General features: G+C 43.0%; 2 protein-coding genes across 2 annotated transcripts; both read left to right on the top strand.

Moving 5' to 3' along the window:
* The first annotated feature begins 4,059 nt into the window (after nt 1-4,059).
* On the top strand, nt 4,060-15,247 carry LOC128742730 (uncharacterized). The gene is made up of 3 exons (XM_053839181.1): nt 4,060-4,436; nt 14,180-14,486; nt 14,654-15,247. The coding sequence occupies exons 1-3, from the start codon at nt 4,180-4,182 to the stop codon at nt 14,990-14,992; spliced, it is 903 nt and encodes a 300-aa protein (XP_053695156.1). The 5' UTR covers nt 4,060-4,179; the 3' UTR covers nt 14,993-15,247.
* LOC128746354 (zinc finger protein 626-like) lies at nt 15,085-17,313 on the top strand. Its single transcript, XM_053843407.1, has 2 exons — nt 15,085-15,161; nt 16,359-17,313. The coding sequence occupies exons 1-2, from the start codon at nt 15,085-15,087 to the stop codon at nt 17,311-17,313; spliced, it is 1,032 nt and encodes a 343-aa protein (XP_053699382.1).
* The last annotated feature ends 1,625 nt before the right edge of the window (nt 17,314-18,938 follow it).

The raw sequence follows: 18,938 nt of genomic DNA on the forward strand, positions 1-18,938 counted from the left end.
CCTAATTCATCATAGAAAAAATTCATGCCTCCAAAAACACCCACATGCCAAATATGGTTCCATTTGATTAATTACTTCTCGGGTCATGAGGAAATTTGTATTTCATTTGTATAGGAGCCCCCCCCCCCCGTCCTGAAGCGGGAAGAGGTTTCAATTCACCATAGGAAACATTCTTGTCTCCAAAAACACGCACATGTCATATTTTGTTCCAATTGCTAAATTAGTTCTCGCGTAATGAGGAAATTGTATTTCATTTGTATGAAAGCCCCTCTCCTAAAAGGGAGAGGGGTCATTATTCCCCTCCTAAAGAGGGGAGGTGTCTCAATTCACCATAGAAAAACATTCTTGTCTCCAAAAACACCCACATGTAAAATATTGTTCCATTTGCCTGATTAGTTCTCGAGTTATGCACAAATTTGTGTTTCATTTGTATGGGAGCTCCCCCTTTTAGTGGGGGGAGGGGTCTCTAATTATCATAAGAACCTTCCCTGGCCCCAAAAACCCCTATATGATCTCCGATCGGTTCAGAAGTTTTCGATTCTATACGGAACATAGGACAGAAAGAAATCCATTTTTATAGGCATAGACTAGCTGACCCGACAAACTTCGTATTGCCACAAATTAACCTGTGTTGTACATAAATCATGAATCTCGGATGATCTTTGTCACAATCTCGAGTTTTGCAAGTTTCTGAGGAGTTCAACCTTAGATGATTTATTTTGGCAGTTACGTAACTATGAAAGCATCCCAGGTAACCAATAAGCATCACCAATGCTATTCAAATATAGGCCAATAAGCATTTAAGTCACATACAATCGCTAACATACAATAACGTGCAGTATAAAATGCCAGATACGCTGATTTGATGCTTACGTTAAGGCTTATTAGTTACCTGGAATGGGTAGTTTAATATACAAATTTGCAATTTTTCCTCACAGTAAAGTAGAAAACAACTCCCCTGTCCCCTCATTGCATAGCCAGAAAGCAGATGTACCATTTCACGGAAAACTTTTTTGTGGAAAGTACCATTTCGCGACCCTTTCCTTACTCGCTGTCGCTCGTTCCAGGAAACCCAGGTAGACCTAGGAAAATAAGTTTGTTTTTTCGAATATTGAGAACGGGGCTATTTAGGGACCATTAATTTATTTCTCAATACGTTTGGGAGAGGCCCGACACTCGTCACGTATTTTGTAAATGGTCCCTAAATTGCACCGTTCTTGAAAAAAACAAACCGTGTAAAAAAAGACTCGAGTGTATAGATGGTTTTTGTGGTCTTGTTATTGATTAATGTTTTATGGAAGAGTCTCGAATTTCTCGAGTTCGATTAGTTTTTGAGTTTCGCAAAAAAATCTGTTTTATTTGCATGAGAGTCCATATCTCCCTACCACAGGGGTGAGAGGTCTCTAACTATCATAAAATAAATTCAAGACTCAAAAATCTCCTACATGCTAAATTTGGTTCCATTGGCTTGATTAGTACTCAAATTATAAGGAAATTTGTATTTCATTTGTATGGGAGCCCCCCCTCTTAAAAGGGGAAGGGGTCGTAATTCACCATAGAAAAAATTTCTGCAATCTAAAACTCCCACATGCCAAATTTGGTTCTATTTGCTTGATTAGTTCTCGAGATAAGAGGAAATTTGCATTTTATTTGCATGGAAGCCCACCCTCTTAAAGGGAAGATGGGTCATAACTCGCTTTCTAAAGAGGAGAAGAGTCTCAATTCACCATAGAAAAAAACTTGCCTCCAAAACCACTTACATGTCAAATTTGGTTCCATTTGCTTGTTTAGTTCTCGAGTTATGAGGAAACTTGTTTTTCATTTGTATAGGAGCCCACCCTCCTGAAGCGGGGAGAGGTTTCAATTCACCATAGAAAACATTCTTGTCTCCAAAAACACCCACATGTCATATTTTGTTCCATTTGCTTAATTAGTTCTCGCGTTATGAGGAAATTGTATTTCATTTGAATGGAAGCCCCTCTCTTAAAAAAGAGAAAGTTCATTATTCCCCTCCTAAAGTGGGGAGGGGTCTCAATTCACCATAGAAAAAATTCTTGACTCCGAAAACACCCACATGTAAAATTTTGTTCCATTTGCTTGATTAGTTCTCGAGTTATGCACAAATTTGTGTTTCATTTGTATGGGAGCCCCCCCTCTTAGTGGGGGAGGGGTCTCTAACCATAATAAGAAACTTCCCTGGCCCCAAAAACCCCTATATGCAAATTTTCACTCCGATCGGTTCAGTAGTTTTCGATTCTATAAGAAACATTCGGGCAGACAGACAGAAATCCATTTTTATAGGTATAGATTTGTATGGGAGTCCTCTCTCTTAGTGGGGGGAAGGATCTCTAACCATCATAAAAACCTTCCCTGACACCAAAAACCCCTACATGCAAATTTTCAGTAGTTTTCGATTCTATAAGGAACATAGGACAGACAGAAATCCATTTTTATAGGCATAGATTTGTATGGGAGCCCCCTTCTTAGTGGGGCAGGGATCTTTTGCCATCGAGAGAACCTTCCCTGGCCCCAAAAACCCCTACATGTAAATTTTCACGCCGATCGGTTCAGTAGTTTTCGATTCTGTAAGGAACACAGGGACAGACAGACAGACAGAAATCCATTTTTATAGGTATAGATATAACTAGAGTAGAAGTAAATTTTGTCGAAGAATACTATTACGTTAATCTGTCGAATAATCATCTCTCGCGACGCATCACGTTTGTACTAGAGATGGTCGGGTAGCGGAAAATTTGCCAGAAACCCGCACCCGTACTCGTACCCACCAGATTCGGGTCGGGTTCGGGTATTGAAAAAAAAAATCTGCGGGTTCGGGTCGGGTACGGGTTCTTAATTTTTGTTTATGAAACCGGGTACGGGTCGGGTCGAGTATCTCCATTGACCACATTTAACACTAAAGATGGTCGGGTACCCGGGCCCGTCCCGTACCCGTCGGGTTCGGGTATCAAAAATAATAAACTTGCCGGTTCAGGCCGGGTACTGGTTTTCAATTTTTTTCTTGATCGGGTACGGGTCGGGTTCGGGTATTCAAATTTTCATACCCGACCATCTCTAGTTTGTACCGGAGTTAAAAGCTAGAACTTAAAAACGAAAATGCCTCACCTGATATTTACAAATCAGCCCACCGGGATGTGGTGGGGGAACGAACTGCTGCTTCACGCCTATCCATGGGTATAAGTAAGCACCTCAGAAATGTAGTAGGAACTCGGGAATCACTTTCGATCCTTTCGATAGTTTAGCTTTTTTTGTGTGGTGAGCTTTCCGATGCAGACAGGGAAAACGGAGGCGATTGCTGTTGTGAATCCGTCGTCGTATTTGGTGGCCGTGGTGGCGGATGGTGTTGCTGTTGAATCAGCTGGCACATTTTCATGCCCCGTTTAAGGAGCATTTTTGGCGACGGGGATCTACAAAAGAAAGGAATTTCCAACCAATTTACAAAATATTATAGTACAATTCAACTTACTGGCATGGCACCGTTGCCTCGTAGGTATCCTTCTCATGATTTTCTATTGGCTTGAAAAGAAACCTTGTAGCTTCCGCCTGCAGGCCGATTTGTTGCTTCTAGCGACCAGCTGTTGAGCAGCAATTCCTAATGTGCTGGGTTGCCCACTTCAAGCGGTTTAGTGCCCGCTTTTTTGTGCCGGTTTAACTCACCTTCTTTGAGCTGCCGATTAGACCACGAACGTCAATAATTTTCACTCTTTGTTACACATATCTCACCATGACTACAAATCATGGCCAGCTTGGCAGCGTGATTTGTAGCACTCCATTTTCTCACAACAAAACAGAAAACACCACAGAAGAAAAAAAAATCAAAATTCAAAATGCGACGACGCCTGAACGTCACATCACGGCTCATTGAAAATGTTGAAAATGCATATGCGACCCATGCGACCATCACTGGTGGACGTTCCGTTACGATATACGTTACCGATGATGTTCGCTGACGGTCCGTGTGATTCCAGCTTTAAATGATATGACAGCTGATGCCCGTTCGACTTTTAAGAAGATTATTTTGATTTTGTTGTGCCGCTTATCGAAGCTAAAAAAGTGATTTTCCTTCCAGTTTTTCGGCAATACACTAGATAAATAAACTACGACAAAAATCGAATTTCCTTCGCGATCGTTGACGGGTGTTTTGTGGTGAAAGTGCCTACCATGTACCATCAGATAGTGAAAGATATCGAAATGGAAGAATCAACAACACCGATCAAAGTGGAAGAGTCAGCCTCGATAAAAGTGGAAGAGGTTATAATAAATGATGCTCTACCCTATTCGGAGGGTGAATTATCAGTTGCCGGCCCAAGTGTCCTTGTGAAACAAGAACCCGGACCCGATAGCGTCGATGCGATTGAGGACAGGCTACCCGTGGCATCTACAGCAGCAGATGATGAAACAGCAGCTTGCAGTTCCAGGTATTTGTTTGCCGTTGTCTTCTATGTATACAGAACTATTGACTAGATTGAGTGCTAAGATTTTACAATTCATTTTAATTTTAAAGTATCGAATTCGCACTACTTTTTACTCATCCATTTATCTGCTATCTACAAAGCATTGTAATGATCAAGAATCTGCTTGCTGAAATGTTGGAGGTAGGAGCAAAGCCATTTGGTGCAAAATGTTCTAATCTTATAGTATTTGTAGTATTAGAGTGATCTGCTGGATTACTTGTTGGCAGGGACAAATTACCTGTACCTTGTTGTCCATTCCACCATTCATGCTGATTGGTTTGTAAGGGTTCTCTCCGATAACTCGATTCTAAAACAAAGAAATATCGTTTCTGACCGGATGTTACACATGATAGGGCAATTCAAGAACAGGTTCAGGTGACCTAAAAAGCTTACTTTGAGTCATAAAAAACGGCTGCATTGATAGTAATTATCCCCTGCGTCAGTGAATACATGCTATTGGATTTGTGTAAGTCCCTTGAAATAATTTCGCGGTGGCTAATTTGCGAATAAAAATACGTCCCGACCTTCGGGTCATGAGCAATCGGCAACTCTTGTGGCTTCAAACCCTTAAAATGTCGACTTTGGCGGTGCAAAGTCAAATCTGTTGATCCACTAAAAGACGCCTTTGAATCCAAAGCTTTTTGTTTTTCGTTTTCATTTGTTTCAATCAATGATTGATCCCAGCGCAGCGAAAAATAATTGTTGTATGAGAATTACTCTCTCTTCTGTTGCAGCGTTGCGGAGAGCTTGGACGGGATGACTTCCCCCAACGGGCAACCGCAGCAGCACGTTTATAACATTTGTGGAGGAGGCTTCATATCAGAAAAGTATCTAACAGCCCATAAAAAAACTCATATCGGTGCAAGTGAGCAACTGTTTGATGGTGTTATATACAGCAATGGATTTTTCGCAGCTAACTGTCCAGATCGCCGCCAGACGAGCGATTCAGAAGACAAGAAGTTCAAGTGTGAAGTATGCGGCAAAAGCTTTTTCCGGAGAGGAAGTTTAACGATTCACCACAGAGCTCATAGCACCGATCGACCGTTCGGTTGCTCCGTTTGCGGAAAGAAGTTCAAATACCGTCAAGAGCTCAAGAGACACACGCCTTGCGACACCGATGAACGAACTTTCGAATGTGACATTTGTGGCTCTTCCTACCGATCATCACAAGCTCTTAACTATCACAAAAGGATCCACACATATCTCGAGCAAAAGCCGTTCCAATGCGACATATGCGGTGCCAAGTTTGTCTACGAGCACGGGCTGAAGGCTCACAGGAAGAGACACTCGGATGAGCAGCGTTTCAAGTGCCACTGCGGAATGGTTTTTCCCTCCCGTGCGAATCTTCAGAAGCACAAGCAGACGGCGTGCAAGCAGCGACCGTTCAAGTGTACGGACGCGGACTGTGGGAAAGCTTTTATAAGTCACGCAAACCTTCAGACTCATCTCAGGATTCACCGGGAGGACAGCGATCGCCGATGTCCGATCTGTGACAAGCGATTTCAATGGCAGTCCTGTTTGAAGAAGCACATGACAGTGCACACCGGTGAACGGCCGTACGAGTGTGACCAGTGCGGGCGTCGCTTTACACTAAAACACATAGCTGCGAAGCACCGGGAACGTCGTCATGGAAAGAAGGAACCAAAGACGACGTTTCCGTGAAAGCCAGGAAAAAGCTCTCAATCAACGCTGAGGAACGTGCCACTCGAGCCACACATGTTGATACGTCAGAGGCTTTGGATGTAACGGACTTGATTTAGTAGCCATTTATGTTTGATGTTTTAAAACTCTGTGAAGTGAAATGTACATTAAATGTCTTACCCCAAGCGAGACTATCATCAATTTCCGCTCATTTTTCTTGGTGGTTGTAAATTTCACTTCATTGAATAGTCTTACTGTGTACCACAAGGTAGCGTATTAGCGCCCATTCTATTTACTTTGTAACTCAACAATACGAGATGAGCCTTATGTTTCAGACATTAATTTCTTTCCCGATTATATTGACAAGTACTTCAATGAAAGTTCAACTGAAATTTAACGCAACTAGGTTTTTACATGTTTTTATGGCGATTTTTAGATTGAGTCATAAATTACCAGAGTAAATTCCAGAACTCTCTTCTACCAGTGTTCGTTGACTTTGAAAATCGGTTTGATCGACTTAACCACAGAAACATCTGGGGCGCATTTAAGCGTAGAGGGGTTCCAGATAAGGCGTTATTGTGCAAGATGTTGCACTATGGCGTGTTGTTCAATCCTATAAGGGTTACTGATGGCGTAAGACAAGGCTGCGCGTTATCACCGCAGATGGGGAATGCTCTAACGAAAGACCAGGAGTACCTTAGTGAAAGTGACATACCTTGAGGTAAGGATTCAACGAGATCTGTAGAGAAGCACTCGGCAGGAACCCGCAAGGACAGTGTAGAATTGGCAGACCCAGAGGTGGCGGAGCTTAGCAAACAACATCCGGGCTGTTGACGAGAACCTGTCCTGGCGACAGATGCAAGCCATGGCGTGTAACATCATCCCTTCATATCCATTCATATCATCCCTTTGTTCTGCTAGGCCGGCGGACATGGATATCATAATATATTTAAAATAATTTCAAAACAACTTATTGCGAGTATTCAACACTTTCAGGTCAAATTGTCCTTTCCGATTTGAATGACATTTTCTGATACATCAATTCATTGTTTATCGTTTATTAATTAAAAGTCAACAGATTTTTCTATCCTACTGACTACTTAAATACTAATAGCAAGAGCTCTAAATCGGGTGTTCAGCACGTTGCGGCTGACGTCAAAGTCGAAGTAGGACACAAAACGGTTGAAGTTCCGTTGAAAGCCGGTTATAGTACCGAAAGTACTGTAGTTAGTTCTCCGATGCGGTATATGCAAGAAGGAATTGTTCCGCTTTAAGCGAGACCGAGTTAAGATGTCTAGTCTTCCTAGAATCCAAGGACAGTCAATCCGGGATGTCAGAACATCTGATACGAAGACGGCTCTAGTTACGTCCCGACGTGTTTGCAGGGTGTCCAAGTTGATAAATCTGCAACGCTGTTCGTAGCTTGGTAGCCGGAACTTACCATTCCATGGTAACCTGCGGAAGGCAAAGTGGATGAACCTCCGTTGCACCGCCTCTATTCGACTGACGCCGTTTTGGTAATACGAGCTCCATACGGGTGCGCAATACTCGAGGTTGGAGCGAATCAACGCACAGAAGAGTGATTTCAAACAATAAATATCGTTGAAGTTTTTTGCGATACGTATGATGAATCCCAGGTTTCTGCAGGGCTTGTCGACAACGAATGTAACATGCTGTTTGAAAATCAATTTAGAGTCCAGCAGTACCCCAAGATCCTTGACGCAATCTACACGGCGTAAGGGTACGCTTGATAATCGGTAATCGAATATTATAGGGTTAAGCTTTCTCGAGAACGTTATTACTTCACATTTGTTGGGGTTTAGTACCAAGCGATTGTGTTTGCACCATCCAGCGAATATCAACAGTTGGTCCTGGAGTGCGAGAGTGTCCGATGAATCGTTAACTTTCGAAAACAGTTTCAGGTCGTCGGCGAACACAAGCCGAGGACCTTTGAGCATTAAGTTGACGTCGTTGAAATAAATACGAAAGACCAACGGTCCGAAATGGCTACCTTGTGGGTCTCCAGAAAAGCGGTGAAAGCCGGTGAGGTGAAGCCATTGATAGACACGTTGGTAGGACGGTTCGTCAGATACGATTTAAACCACTGAAGCAGCGGCCCTCCAATGCCCAGTTTGTCCAGTTTTGCAACGGCGATTTGATAATTTAGCTTGTCGAAGGCGGCGGAGAGGTCAGTGTAGATAACGTCCGTCTGGGATCGGTCGTCAAAGCAGTCCGTTACGTACGTAGTGAGCTTTAGTAGATTGGTAGACGTTGAGCGCTTCGGCATGAATCCGTGCTGCTCATCAGCGATGTATTGCTGGACGAACGAAAAAATTGGCACGATAACAACGAGCTCGAAGAGTTTCGATAATGCACATATGGCAGAGATGCCTCTGTAGTTGTCTATGTTTCTTTTGTTCCCCTTCTTATGAACTGGAAACATGTAAGCGGATTTCCAAGCAGCAGGAAATATGCCTGAGCTAATCGAGGAGTTAAATAGACGTCGGATTGGAGCAGCCAAGGCATCAATGCAGTTCTTTAAAAATATTGAAGGCACGCCATCCGGTCCACTGGAAGTTGAGCTTTTCAACTTCAAAGCGGCCTGCTTGATCATAGAATCATCAATAGACAGGTTAGTGAGAGAATCGCTGAGATTTGGAACGCTGACTAAAGCAGTCGATACTTCTGTTTCGGACAGCCTTTCATCGACAAAGAAGAGTTGACGCGAGAACAGTTGACAAACCATATCCAATGTAGTCGCAGTTTTGCTTCCAGGGAACATGGCTGATGGAAGACCGTCGTCTTTCCGTTGTACACTAACATATTTCCAGAACGACTGGGGGTTACGCTTCAGTCTTCGCCCAACGTTGTTTAAGTATTTGCGGAAGCAGAGTCGGCTTAACTTTTGGTAGCGCTTGTTGAGAGCCTGATAGTAGTTTCGCTGAGATTGGATTTTATACCTTGAAAACCTCCTCAAGGCAGCCTTTCTTTCAGATTTAAGGCGACGTAGCGTGGCGTTTATCCAAGGCAGGTGCGGCTCTATGCGTATCGTCTTTTTCGGCACGTGGCGGTCGATGATATATTTTAAAATATGCGAGAAGGTCAAGGCGGCAGCATTTACGTTGTTCTCTTCCCAGGCTGCGTTCCAGTCGATACTGTTTAGTATACCTTGGATCGCATCAAAATCGGCACAGTTAAAATCGTAATAGACAGACAACGGTGAGTCTGTCGTTTTGCATGGTGTATGTTCGGAACTAATAGCGGTGGATGATGGAGAACATCTTTAACGAGTGGAGCAGGCGCCAACATACATTCTGGAGCCTGACTGCAGACACTAGCAAAGCAGAGATCCAAGCAGCGTCCGTTTTCATTGGTGATTTTGTTAATTTGCTGCACAGTGGCAGTACTATAGCAGTCGAACAACTCGGTGGTGATCGGGGGAGGAGTTATAGAACTGAAGTCGACGAACAGATAGCCGTTGCCGCGTTCACACCAATTAATCCCGGGGAGGTTAAAATCTCCCAGAATTAGCAAATCATCAGAGGCGGAGGCTGCCGAAGAAATTGTGGAGGCCGATGCCATATGAGCCTTGAGGAGTACGGCGTCCCTTACTCGATCCGGTGGGAAATAGACAGCGCACAGGTATAGATAGCGATCGGATAAATTTATAGACACCCAAACTTGTTCAGCAGGTAACCAGTCGTTGTGTTCTAAGACAGAGGTCTTGAGTTGGCGATGAACCGCTACTGAAACGCCGCCGTCCGTTGATTTTCGGCTGTTGTGCGCACTTCGGTCACAACGGAAGACTTCGTAGTTCGGTCCGAAGAATTGTGTGAAGAGGTTCGTCCGTCAAGCTAGGTTTCGGTTAAAACGATTATATCATATGGACTATCGACACACGCTAGCAGATAGTTGTGAACGCTTGCATTCATTCCGCCTACATTCTGGTAGTACACGTGGATGTTTTGCTGGACGTCGCGAGTGCTGGTCGGTAACCGGTTGGATGATGTGCTAGAAACGGGAGACGAATCAACGGGAGGATGAGCGCTGGCAGGAAAGGCGCGACTGCGGCGGGCAGGATAGGGACTTCCATGGTGCTACTGTCGGTGCATCCCGGTGTTCTATCGACTTGAAATATCGGCAATGCATCGTTCGGATAGTTATTTTCCACGTTGCTAGCTGTGACAATTCCGCAGTTTGGCTCGGAGGCTGGAGTACACGGCGGATGGCAGTTTAGGTGAGCGCTGGGAACGGAGACTCGATGACAAGGGATGTCGCTGCAGGAACCATTGCTACGGATGGAGAGTACATCAGGAAGCGAGGATGGACTATAAAGTCGGTACTTGCCTGGGAAAGCAAGTTGGAAACCCTCATCACCGGTACCGATCACAGGAACGGAACGGCTCTGATGGCATTCCATCATACTTTTTGGCGTGCGTTCCGATGATGCAGAAATAGAAGCGGGGAGCGAATCATCTTTCAATGGTCCAGTGGTCGTTGGTCTGAAAGCGCGGTACGCGTCAGCATGGTATAAACGTGGACAAGAATGATACTTGCCATGAGTCTGGTTCTGGAAGCCCTGTTCCCCAAACCCACACGCAGGGCCGGGACGACTGTTGTACGCTGGCGGCAGTAGCTCGACTGCGGCGGGGTGGTTGAGGGCTTACGAAGTACTAAAGTCGTTGCGTCCCAGCATCCAATTTGTCCTGCATTTGGACTCCAAGACCCTGTTGGCAACGATCCCAGATCTATGTTGGAGGACGAAGGATTGCTCGCTGGGGTTACCTCTATACATGGAGTTATCGGAGTCGCTCGAGGTACAGATGGTGCCCAGTAGTTTTTTACTCTGGTGCCTTCGAATTCCCTGAAAAGCAGACCTTGGGGCCATGTACTCGTATCGAGAGCAATGTCTCGATACTTTTCATCCATACCGACTTTGAACGAAATATAAATCATGGTGATTAGGTCAGCATCTTTTTTTATCAGAGGAATCACTTTGATCGGATCATTACACTGCAAACAATCGTTAACCAACTCGACGACGGCTTCGGGCTTCACTCTGGGGCGTATCCGAGAGAGGTAAAGCCAGAACAATTTTTTTGACGTAGGACTACGTCTTTGTTTACTATACTGGGACTGGGTAGCACTTTGTAAAAACGAAAAATAGAAGTGAGATGTTTGAATGAAATATTTCAAACGCTAATAGCTACTATACTACTGAATGAAACATAACAGTTAATATGTCGTTGGATAGATAAAATGTCCAGCAATTTTATGGTAACATACTAATAATAATTTTTTATACGCTAAATAGTGAAAATGTGTGTAAAGATTCAAGGTCGAATTTTTCCATACATTTCCCTTGTTATCGCCTAGCTTCACAGGCACGGACGACAATTAGATACACCAAAGGATTTGGATCCAAATGATAACCTTGAGACCACTTTGTAAGCCACACCCCTTTTCAATCCAATCGGCAACATCGATGGCTATTGACGGCAACACCGGTCCCAAAGACAAGCGGAATCAGAGGGCAATGTTGGGGAAGAATAAATGCTTAATGCGAGAAATGAAGATTCAGGCAAACTGAAAATTCTTGATATTAGGCCAAAAATATAGACTTAGCGAAGGTGAGAGTCGAACTCACAGCTCCCAATCTCTAGTTGAGCGTGTTGTTTTAACCAATTACACCACTAAGCAATGGGAGCAATGGGGCAATGGCCAAGTGAATCCCACACGATGCACTTAACATTACATTTTGCATTATCCCCATCGCAGACATGCGAAATTGTTCGATAGCTTGCTCAATCAGTGTCGGACAATCATTTGAGCAGCAGCAATTGATCTGGTTTCCCCCACCACCTACACTAGCTTACAAGTAGCAACGGCAGTGCCAGTGACTATAAAATAGCACACTAGGTTCGCCGTCTGCTCATTTATCGCACGATCGCACAGACGGACGGTCAGTATTTTGATAAAACTAATCCATTTCTACTATACAGTGATTTGGTATTTCCTATCACTCCTGTATTAGCGGGCAACCATCATACTAGAGTCTAAAGGGCCGAATAGCGACATCCATCTATATATTGGCAACAGTAATTATAGTACTGATTTTTAAGAAGTGCTATCAGCTCAAACATAGTTCTTTTCAGGGCCACCAAACAATTTCAAATGGTTTTTTTTCAAACCACCATTGATTCAATGAAGAATTAAATCAGAATATTTCGCTCTTCTTTTACAAATAAACATTCAAACAATGATACTCACAGATACTCAAATATGCATATGCCATAAATGCCTTTTGCATTAGTCTTTGATCTAATGATCAGACATAAAGTTATACTTCATCGATTAAAACATGTTATCAATGTAATGAGTATTATATGACACAGTCCTACGTCACCCTTTCGTACAACCTTTAGGGCTGTATACCTTGTAGTTTTTGGAGGGGAAACGGTCAACACGGTTTGCGATGTGGACGATTTAGTACCAACAAGAAGCGGTTTGCTGACCACTGCACGCTCTTCGCGGCGTCGTTTTTTCGGCGGTTCTGCGGTCGCGTATCTTGACGTAAGAGGCGTAGTGGCGGCTTCAGAAACATTCTTCGAAAGCTGTTCTATGCGTTGTCCGTTGACAAGTATGGCTTGCTTCAATTCGCCGATAGCTTCGCCATGGCTACCAGCGATCGACGAAACAGCGCAGCTTACCGAAAACATGACCCTCTTGAAGCGAGTCATTTTTATAAGCTTAACACACTCGTCACACATCCAAAGCAGATTTTTACGTTCGCGTAAGACTTTCACAAAAGCCGCGTTTATTTTAGCGCATTTAACGTGCACGAGTTGGTCGCAGTAACTCATACACTTGATGTGTTCTCCGTCGACTTGAACTGGTTTAGCGCACTGATCACAAGCGTTTTCCATTTTGAAATTAAAAGTTGAAGATTAGGAGGTTCGAATTTAAAGCCGTAGCGCAAATGCACTTAGCTTTCTACCACTTTGGCTGTAGACGTTCCGGTGACGGCTACTGTGAATCCACTTTGTCGATGTACCGATAGCGAGTCGTGACGATTAATCTGAATCACTCGATTACGGTGGTAAACAAAAAGGAGAAAGCTGTTCGCACTAGAGTAATTGAAACCACTTTGCTATGCACTAATTTGGTCATATAAAACTATGATTCTATTTGCAATCGTTTTAGTTTCACTATTGATGTATCACAAAACGGTTTAAAAGCAATAACATGCAAAAAATAACGAATAGTATCGGAGCGATTTGACACAAAAACAATTAATAAAAGATACACTCAACCAAAAAGTAAAATTTAGTAAAGGAAATTATTATTGGTCCACAGGTCAATTTACCATTCCGAATCAAGACTAATTTTTCGATTCGATTCGGCGGTTCGATTACAATAGATCGAGGAAGAGGCACAATTTGTACGCCATCACATGGTAGAATTTGAAGATACGTCGCGTGCTTAATAAGAGGGTTGTGCAGTCTCCTTTTGTCCAGCGCCTCTATGATAGAATTATTTTCTTTAATCTGAACATTTTTAATCTGAACCCCGGTATTATGAATGTGTGCATTAAAAACTGATCAAGCGTCTTACACAATTTCGGTTAAGTTGACCGGGTAAATGGGAAAAAAGCACAAAAAAAATAATACGTTTCCTCTTGCTCAGCAGCTTTGGCAAATGCATTTGGCTCAAATGCAACTTACCTCTCTTCAGCACCCAAAAGAGACCATTTTAGTTGAAACTGTCGAGCCAATTTCCTCTTCTACAATTCGGACGATTTAGAATTCGCACCTAATCGAAATGTTTTCAAAACGTTTGTTTTCGTCAAATCAAAACAAGTTCATAGAGTGCGCGCCTTCCGCGTATGTGAAAATGAATAAAGTTACCAAGTATTCAGATTAAAATGAATTATGAATTATCACTTATCTGAATGAGGTGTTTTTCATATTAGTGAGGATTGAGTGTATTGGGTCCCCACTCCAAGCCTCCAAACCACAAACTCGCCTAATGTAATTGACGCTTTTCGAAACTATTCCCGATACAAGTGTGCTGATGGACACAACAACGCAAAATCGCCTGAAGGAATTGATCGGACTTTATCAACAAGTGAATCATCGTCTGGATCTCATTGAGCAGCGTACGGCGGACATCACCATTCAAAATGAACTCATCCTTGATGAAGTCCGAAAGCTGAATTCCCGGCTAAACGATTCCCGACATCATCCCGAAATGAACGGATCGCGAAAATCGACTGGAGAACCTTGGGATTTCTGCTTCAGTCCTGTTGAACGAGAGGAAGAACTAGCCGATCTGGAGCTTAACTTGGCGGACGACGACTACAAATCAAAAATGGTAAGTCGGCTAAAACTGCAACTATTTATGTCAGTTTTATCATCGCCTCCTCATTTCCTTTTATTTGCGTTTAAGGGGGGGTGATAATTTTTTAGTCTTTCCTTACCCTTCAGCTTGACAATACTTGCCACTAATTATACCTTCATTCTCTATTTCACCCATCCTAGGTCAAATGGCTGCGCGTACATTGTAGCGATAACTGCGCAGACAACCGCATGCTACGCGTTCTGGATCTGTTGATCAGCAAGGAAATGCAAACGAAGTGTACCTGGACTGGAGCCAGCCGAAAGGGACCGAAAATTGCAATCATGCCCTATCGTAATATGTTGCAGCTTTTCATAGAAGTTGGTAGTGATGATACGGAAGTGGTTACGCAGCAGAAACTGACAAGCTTCTTTATGAGAAAGCTTAAGAACTCACTTAAGCGCCTAGCCGCTACCGGTGAACGTCGAGGAACCAGACACGTGAGAAGAAAAAAAACTGATAACGAAGTGGTGGAGGGTTAAGCCAAGTCGTGGAGGATGGATCTGGTCCTGGGTTAAATGATGCTTCATCTAGAGGAGAGCAGGTGAAATTGACTGATGAACCGGACAACACTATGGCAGCCATTCTTGATCTGAGTCCGCTGCCGGTTCAGGCGTCGAGTCATCCGATGCATTACATCGTACTGACACGGTATTAATGACTGCGAAGTGATAATCGTGAATCTGTTTTGTTTGAATTTTTGTTTGAAATTTTCGATTGTATGAACCAATGGAATAAATACGAAACGATCAGCCCACTCAATTCATTTAAATTTAATTTCACTGCAGCTAAACTGGGATTTGATATCAGATAAGCTTTTCTTACTACTGAGCTAAATCTTTAGAAAACATGAAGCAAAAGAATAACTAAAACAATCTTGTTTTGAAGACTTAACTTTTCCAGCAGTGGCAAGTGCCTGCATAGTTTTGTCTCCCCGTGACTTTCCTGATTTCGGCAGTAGTGCTAACGTCTCCCAGTTGGCTTCGAGGTATGACGCTGGTCTAATAAGCCAGTCGTCGTAGGCTAGAATCACAACTGGGAGAGGCTGTTAGAGTCAATAGGATCGTAGCAATTGGCCCTGCAATTGTTCTGCACTCTAACAGCTGACTGCGAAGTCTGTCGTATAAAAACAAGGTCAAGTTTCGATAACGGAATGTAGCACCTAGGTTTTGCTTTTTTACGCCAATGTATTGGTACGCGTACGCGTTCTCTAGGGAATACTTAGAATTGTTTTGTAAGAGATGTTACATAGCCAACTAGTTTTAAATGATGACATTTTAAAATATTTCAGAATTTGCAAATTCCACCTAATCTTAGCAAATTGTACCTATCTAAGTTTGATCAGCTCAAATATATCTTTAAACAGTTTTGCGTACACTGAAGTCTTTTTTTTACACGGTTTGTTTTTTTTTCGATTACAAAAGAACGGTGCAACTTAGAGACTATTCAAAAACTACGTGACGAATGTCGGTTCTCTCCCAAACGTATTGAGAAATAAATGAATGCTTAGCAGGTTGCCCCGTTCTTAATAATTTAAAAAAACCGTATAAAGAAAGTACTTGAGTGTATTTAATTTTGAGTAAAAATCGCTTTTTAAATTTTTCTATTTGCAAATCTTGTCCGGAAGTTGCTGTTAATAAGAAACCCACTCATCACTCTTGTACAATTGCAACCAATTGCAAAATCTATTGATGAGGATAAACCAAAATCCCTCCAAGTAGGGCGTAACCCCATCTCTTATGAAGAAGATTTTTCTAGCGTCTTTTGATGAAGATTTTTCGAATTAATGATCGAAAGCTTCAGCCTGGAAATATCTGTTGTTTGAGGATTACTATTCTTTTGTTGCAGCGCTGCGGCGGAAGGCTCGGAGGAGGTGACCGCCCTAAACAACGGGCAGCAGCAGCCGGAGGAGGAGCAGCATGTTTGCAACATTTGTGCCAAAGGCTTCCGCCGGGAGGAATACCTCACAGCCCACATTAAAATCCATACCGACGATCGACCGTTCAAATGTGATCAATGCAACAAAGCGTACACCAGATCCAATTGCCTGGCCAGGCACAAGAGGACTCATGCGGAAAGAAAAAACTTTAAGTGTGAAGTGTGCAACAGAAGCTTTTCCCTGAAAGGATATTTAGAAGTTCACCGAAAATCGCACGCCACCGATCGACCGTTCGGTTGCTCAATTTGCGGAAAACAGTTTAAGTTTCGTCAACAGCTCACGAGGCACGCTCCCTGTGACACGGATGAACGAATTTTTGAATGCAGCATATGTGGTTCGTCATTCAGATCGTCTCATTCTCTTAAAAATCACCAGAAAACCCACGCATATCTCGAGGAAAAACCATTCAAATGTGACGCGTGCGATGCCAGGTTTGTCTTCGAGCACGGGCTTAAGACTCACAAGCAGGTACACTTGGATAACCGAAGTTTCAGATGCCACTGCGGAATGCAATTTCCCTCCGGTATGAGTCTCCGGACGCACAAGTGGACCGCATGCAATGAACGACCGTTCAAGTGTACGCTTTGTAGGAAAGCTTTCATAAGCAGCCAAAATTTTCAAACACATCTCAGGATTCATAGCACCCTCTCGGAACGGCAATGTCCGATTTGTGACAAACCATTCCTGTGGCAGTCCTGTTTGCAAAAGCACATGACGGTGCACACCGGCGAACGACCGTACGAGTGTGACCAGTGCGGTCGTCGCTTTTCACGTCAAAACCAAGCCGCGAAGCATCGAGAACGTCACAGCGTGCACGGGGAACAGAAGGCGTCCCCTGGAGGAGGGTTGATCGATTTAATATAGAGCCACGTTCAGTTAATTTATTTTGTACAACTATGTGGAATCATGAGAAGTATGTAAAAAAAGAATACTTGTATGATAAAACGCAGTGATTTTTTTTTTTGAAAATACTTGTTTCAACGTGCCTCTCAAGTTGAAAGACATTTGACGGTTGAGCAGAGGCATCTCTGGCTGTCTTTGTCTCAATTCCCTATTGTGGTCATCTTGAATCTGAAAATCGTGCGAACATCAATTTGTAATTCTCAGTTCTTCCCATTCCCGATCCTCTCATATTTATTTTTTTCATCTTTAGTTGAAAAATACAAAGGAAAACTAAAACTACAAGGTAGACAGCCCTATATCAGATCATTAGATCAAAAACTAATGTAAACTGCATTTCTGGCATATGTATATTTATAAGAATCTGTGAGTGTCATTGTTCAAGCACAAACTATACAGACACTAACTAGTTTGTGGTTTAAGAGAACGTTTCAAAAAGAAGAGCGAAATATCTCCTCTTCTGTTGGGTACTCTTACCACTATCCAGTCCAGTCCAGTATTTTGAACCATTGTGGTATGCCCTGTTTATTTCTTTTACTGTACGCTTCAAGCTTATCTATCAGTTATTGCGGAAGTGATGGGCTGGTAGTGAGTGAGACAGGTGCCAATCAGGGATACCTTGGCTCGTCTGTTGACTCACAACGAGCCAGCGTGTTGAGGATAGACGAGGAACAGGACTGAACCTCGCCGGCAACAGATATTGTTTTCCGGCAGAGAGAGGCTGCTCGGTAAGAAATGGTCCACTGCATCAGTGATAGGCTTAATGCAGCAATGGTAAATTGCTTTGGAGGGCGGTTCACAGGCTCTCCGGCCTCCACAGGCTCTCTCTTTATAGAACCCCCTCCACCCTTTCCTTCCTCGGCACGGGTCGCGTCACACCTTGGATTAGGGGTTTATCCATTCAAGTCTTTACGTAATAGCCATAGATAACAGCTATTAAAACCATCCTCCTTTTGAGGGCTTTGTTCCCTCTGCTCTAGTTGTCAGTGGCTTCAGGTTCGTTCGAATATGCCTTTACAGTCATACCATTTGCAGTAGTTTTTTCAAATTTAATAAAACTAAATAGTGCTTAAATGACTTCATTTAGTTTTTACGTGTGTATTTTATCAATCGTAAGCTTTCAATGAAATAATGGTACGTCGAATGGTAGGGTTTCCGCATTCAATCTGAAGTTCCGCAGGGAAGTTCTTTAGGACCACTAAACTTATGCCTTCATACTTCAATGATTGTGTGGTTTTTTCCGGCTGTAAGCTCAAATACACTATTCTTATCGTTATTTTCGACCGATAGTTACGTACCCAATAATACAATAATAATGTTCCCGGTGGCACATCTTGAATCATATGCGAAAGTGTACCATTTGTGTAAAAAGCCAATCCTAGCGTCTTTTCCATCCATTTTAGCAATATAGCGTCTTTGGAGCGTTCGTTATTATGAATGCCCCCATAGTCTGAAATTACTAAAAACGGTGGCATACTGTGATGAAAATCAAGGTTGCAGATAGGTGAATATGTTCATGAATATGAACGATAACAGTTATAATAGGAAAATTGCACACAACAATGTTGCGATTGCATGCAATCGGTGTA

This window comes from Sabethes cyaneus, chromosome 1 (assembly GCF_943734655.1).
Source record: "Sabethes cyaneus chromosome 1, idSabCyanKW18_F2, whole genome shotgun sequence".
Lineage (NCBI taxonomy): Eukaryota > Metazoa > Arthropoda > Insecta > Diptera > Culicidae > Sabethes > Sabethes cyaneus.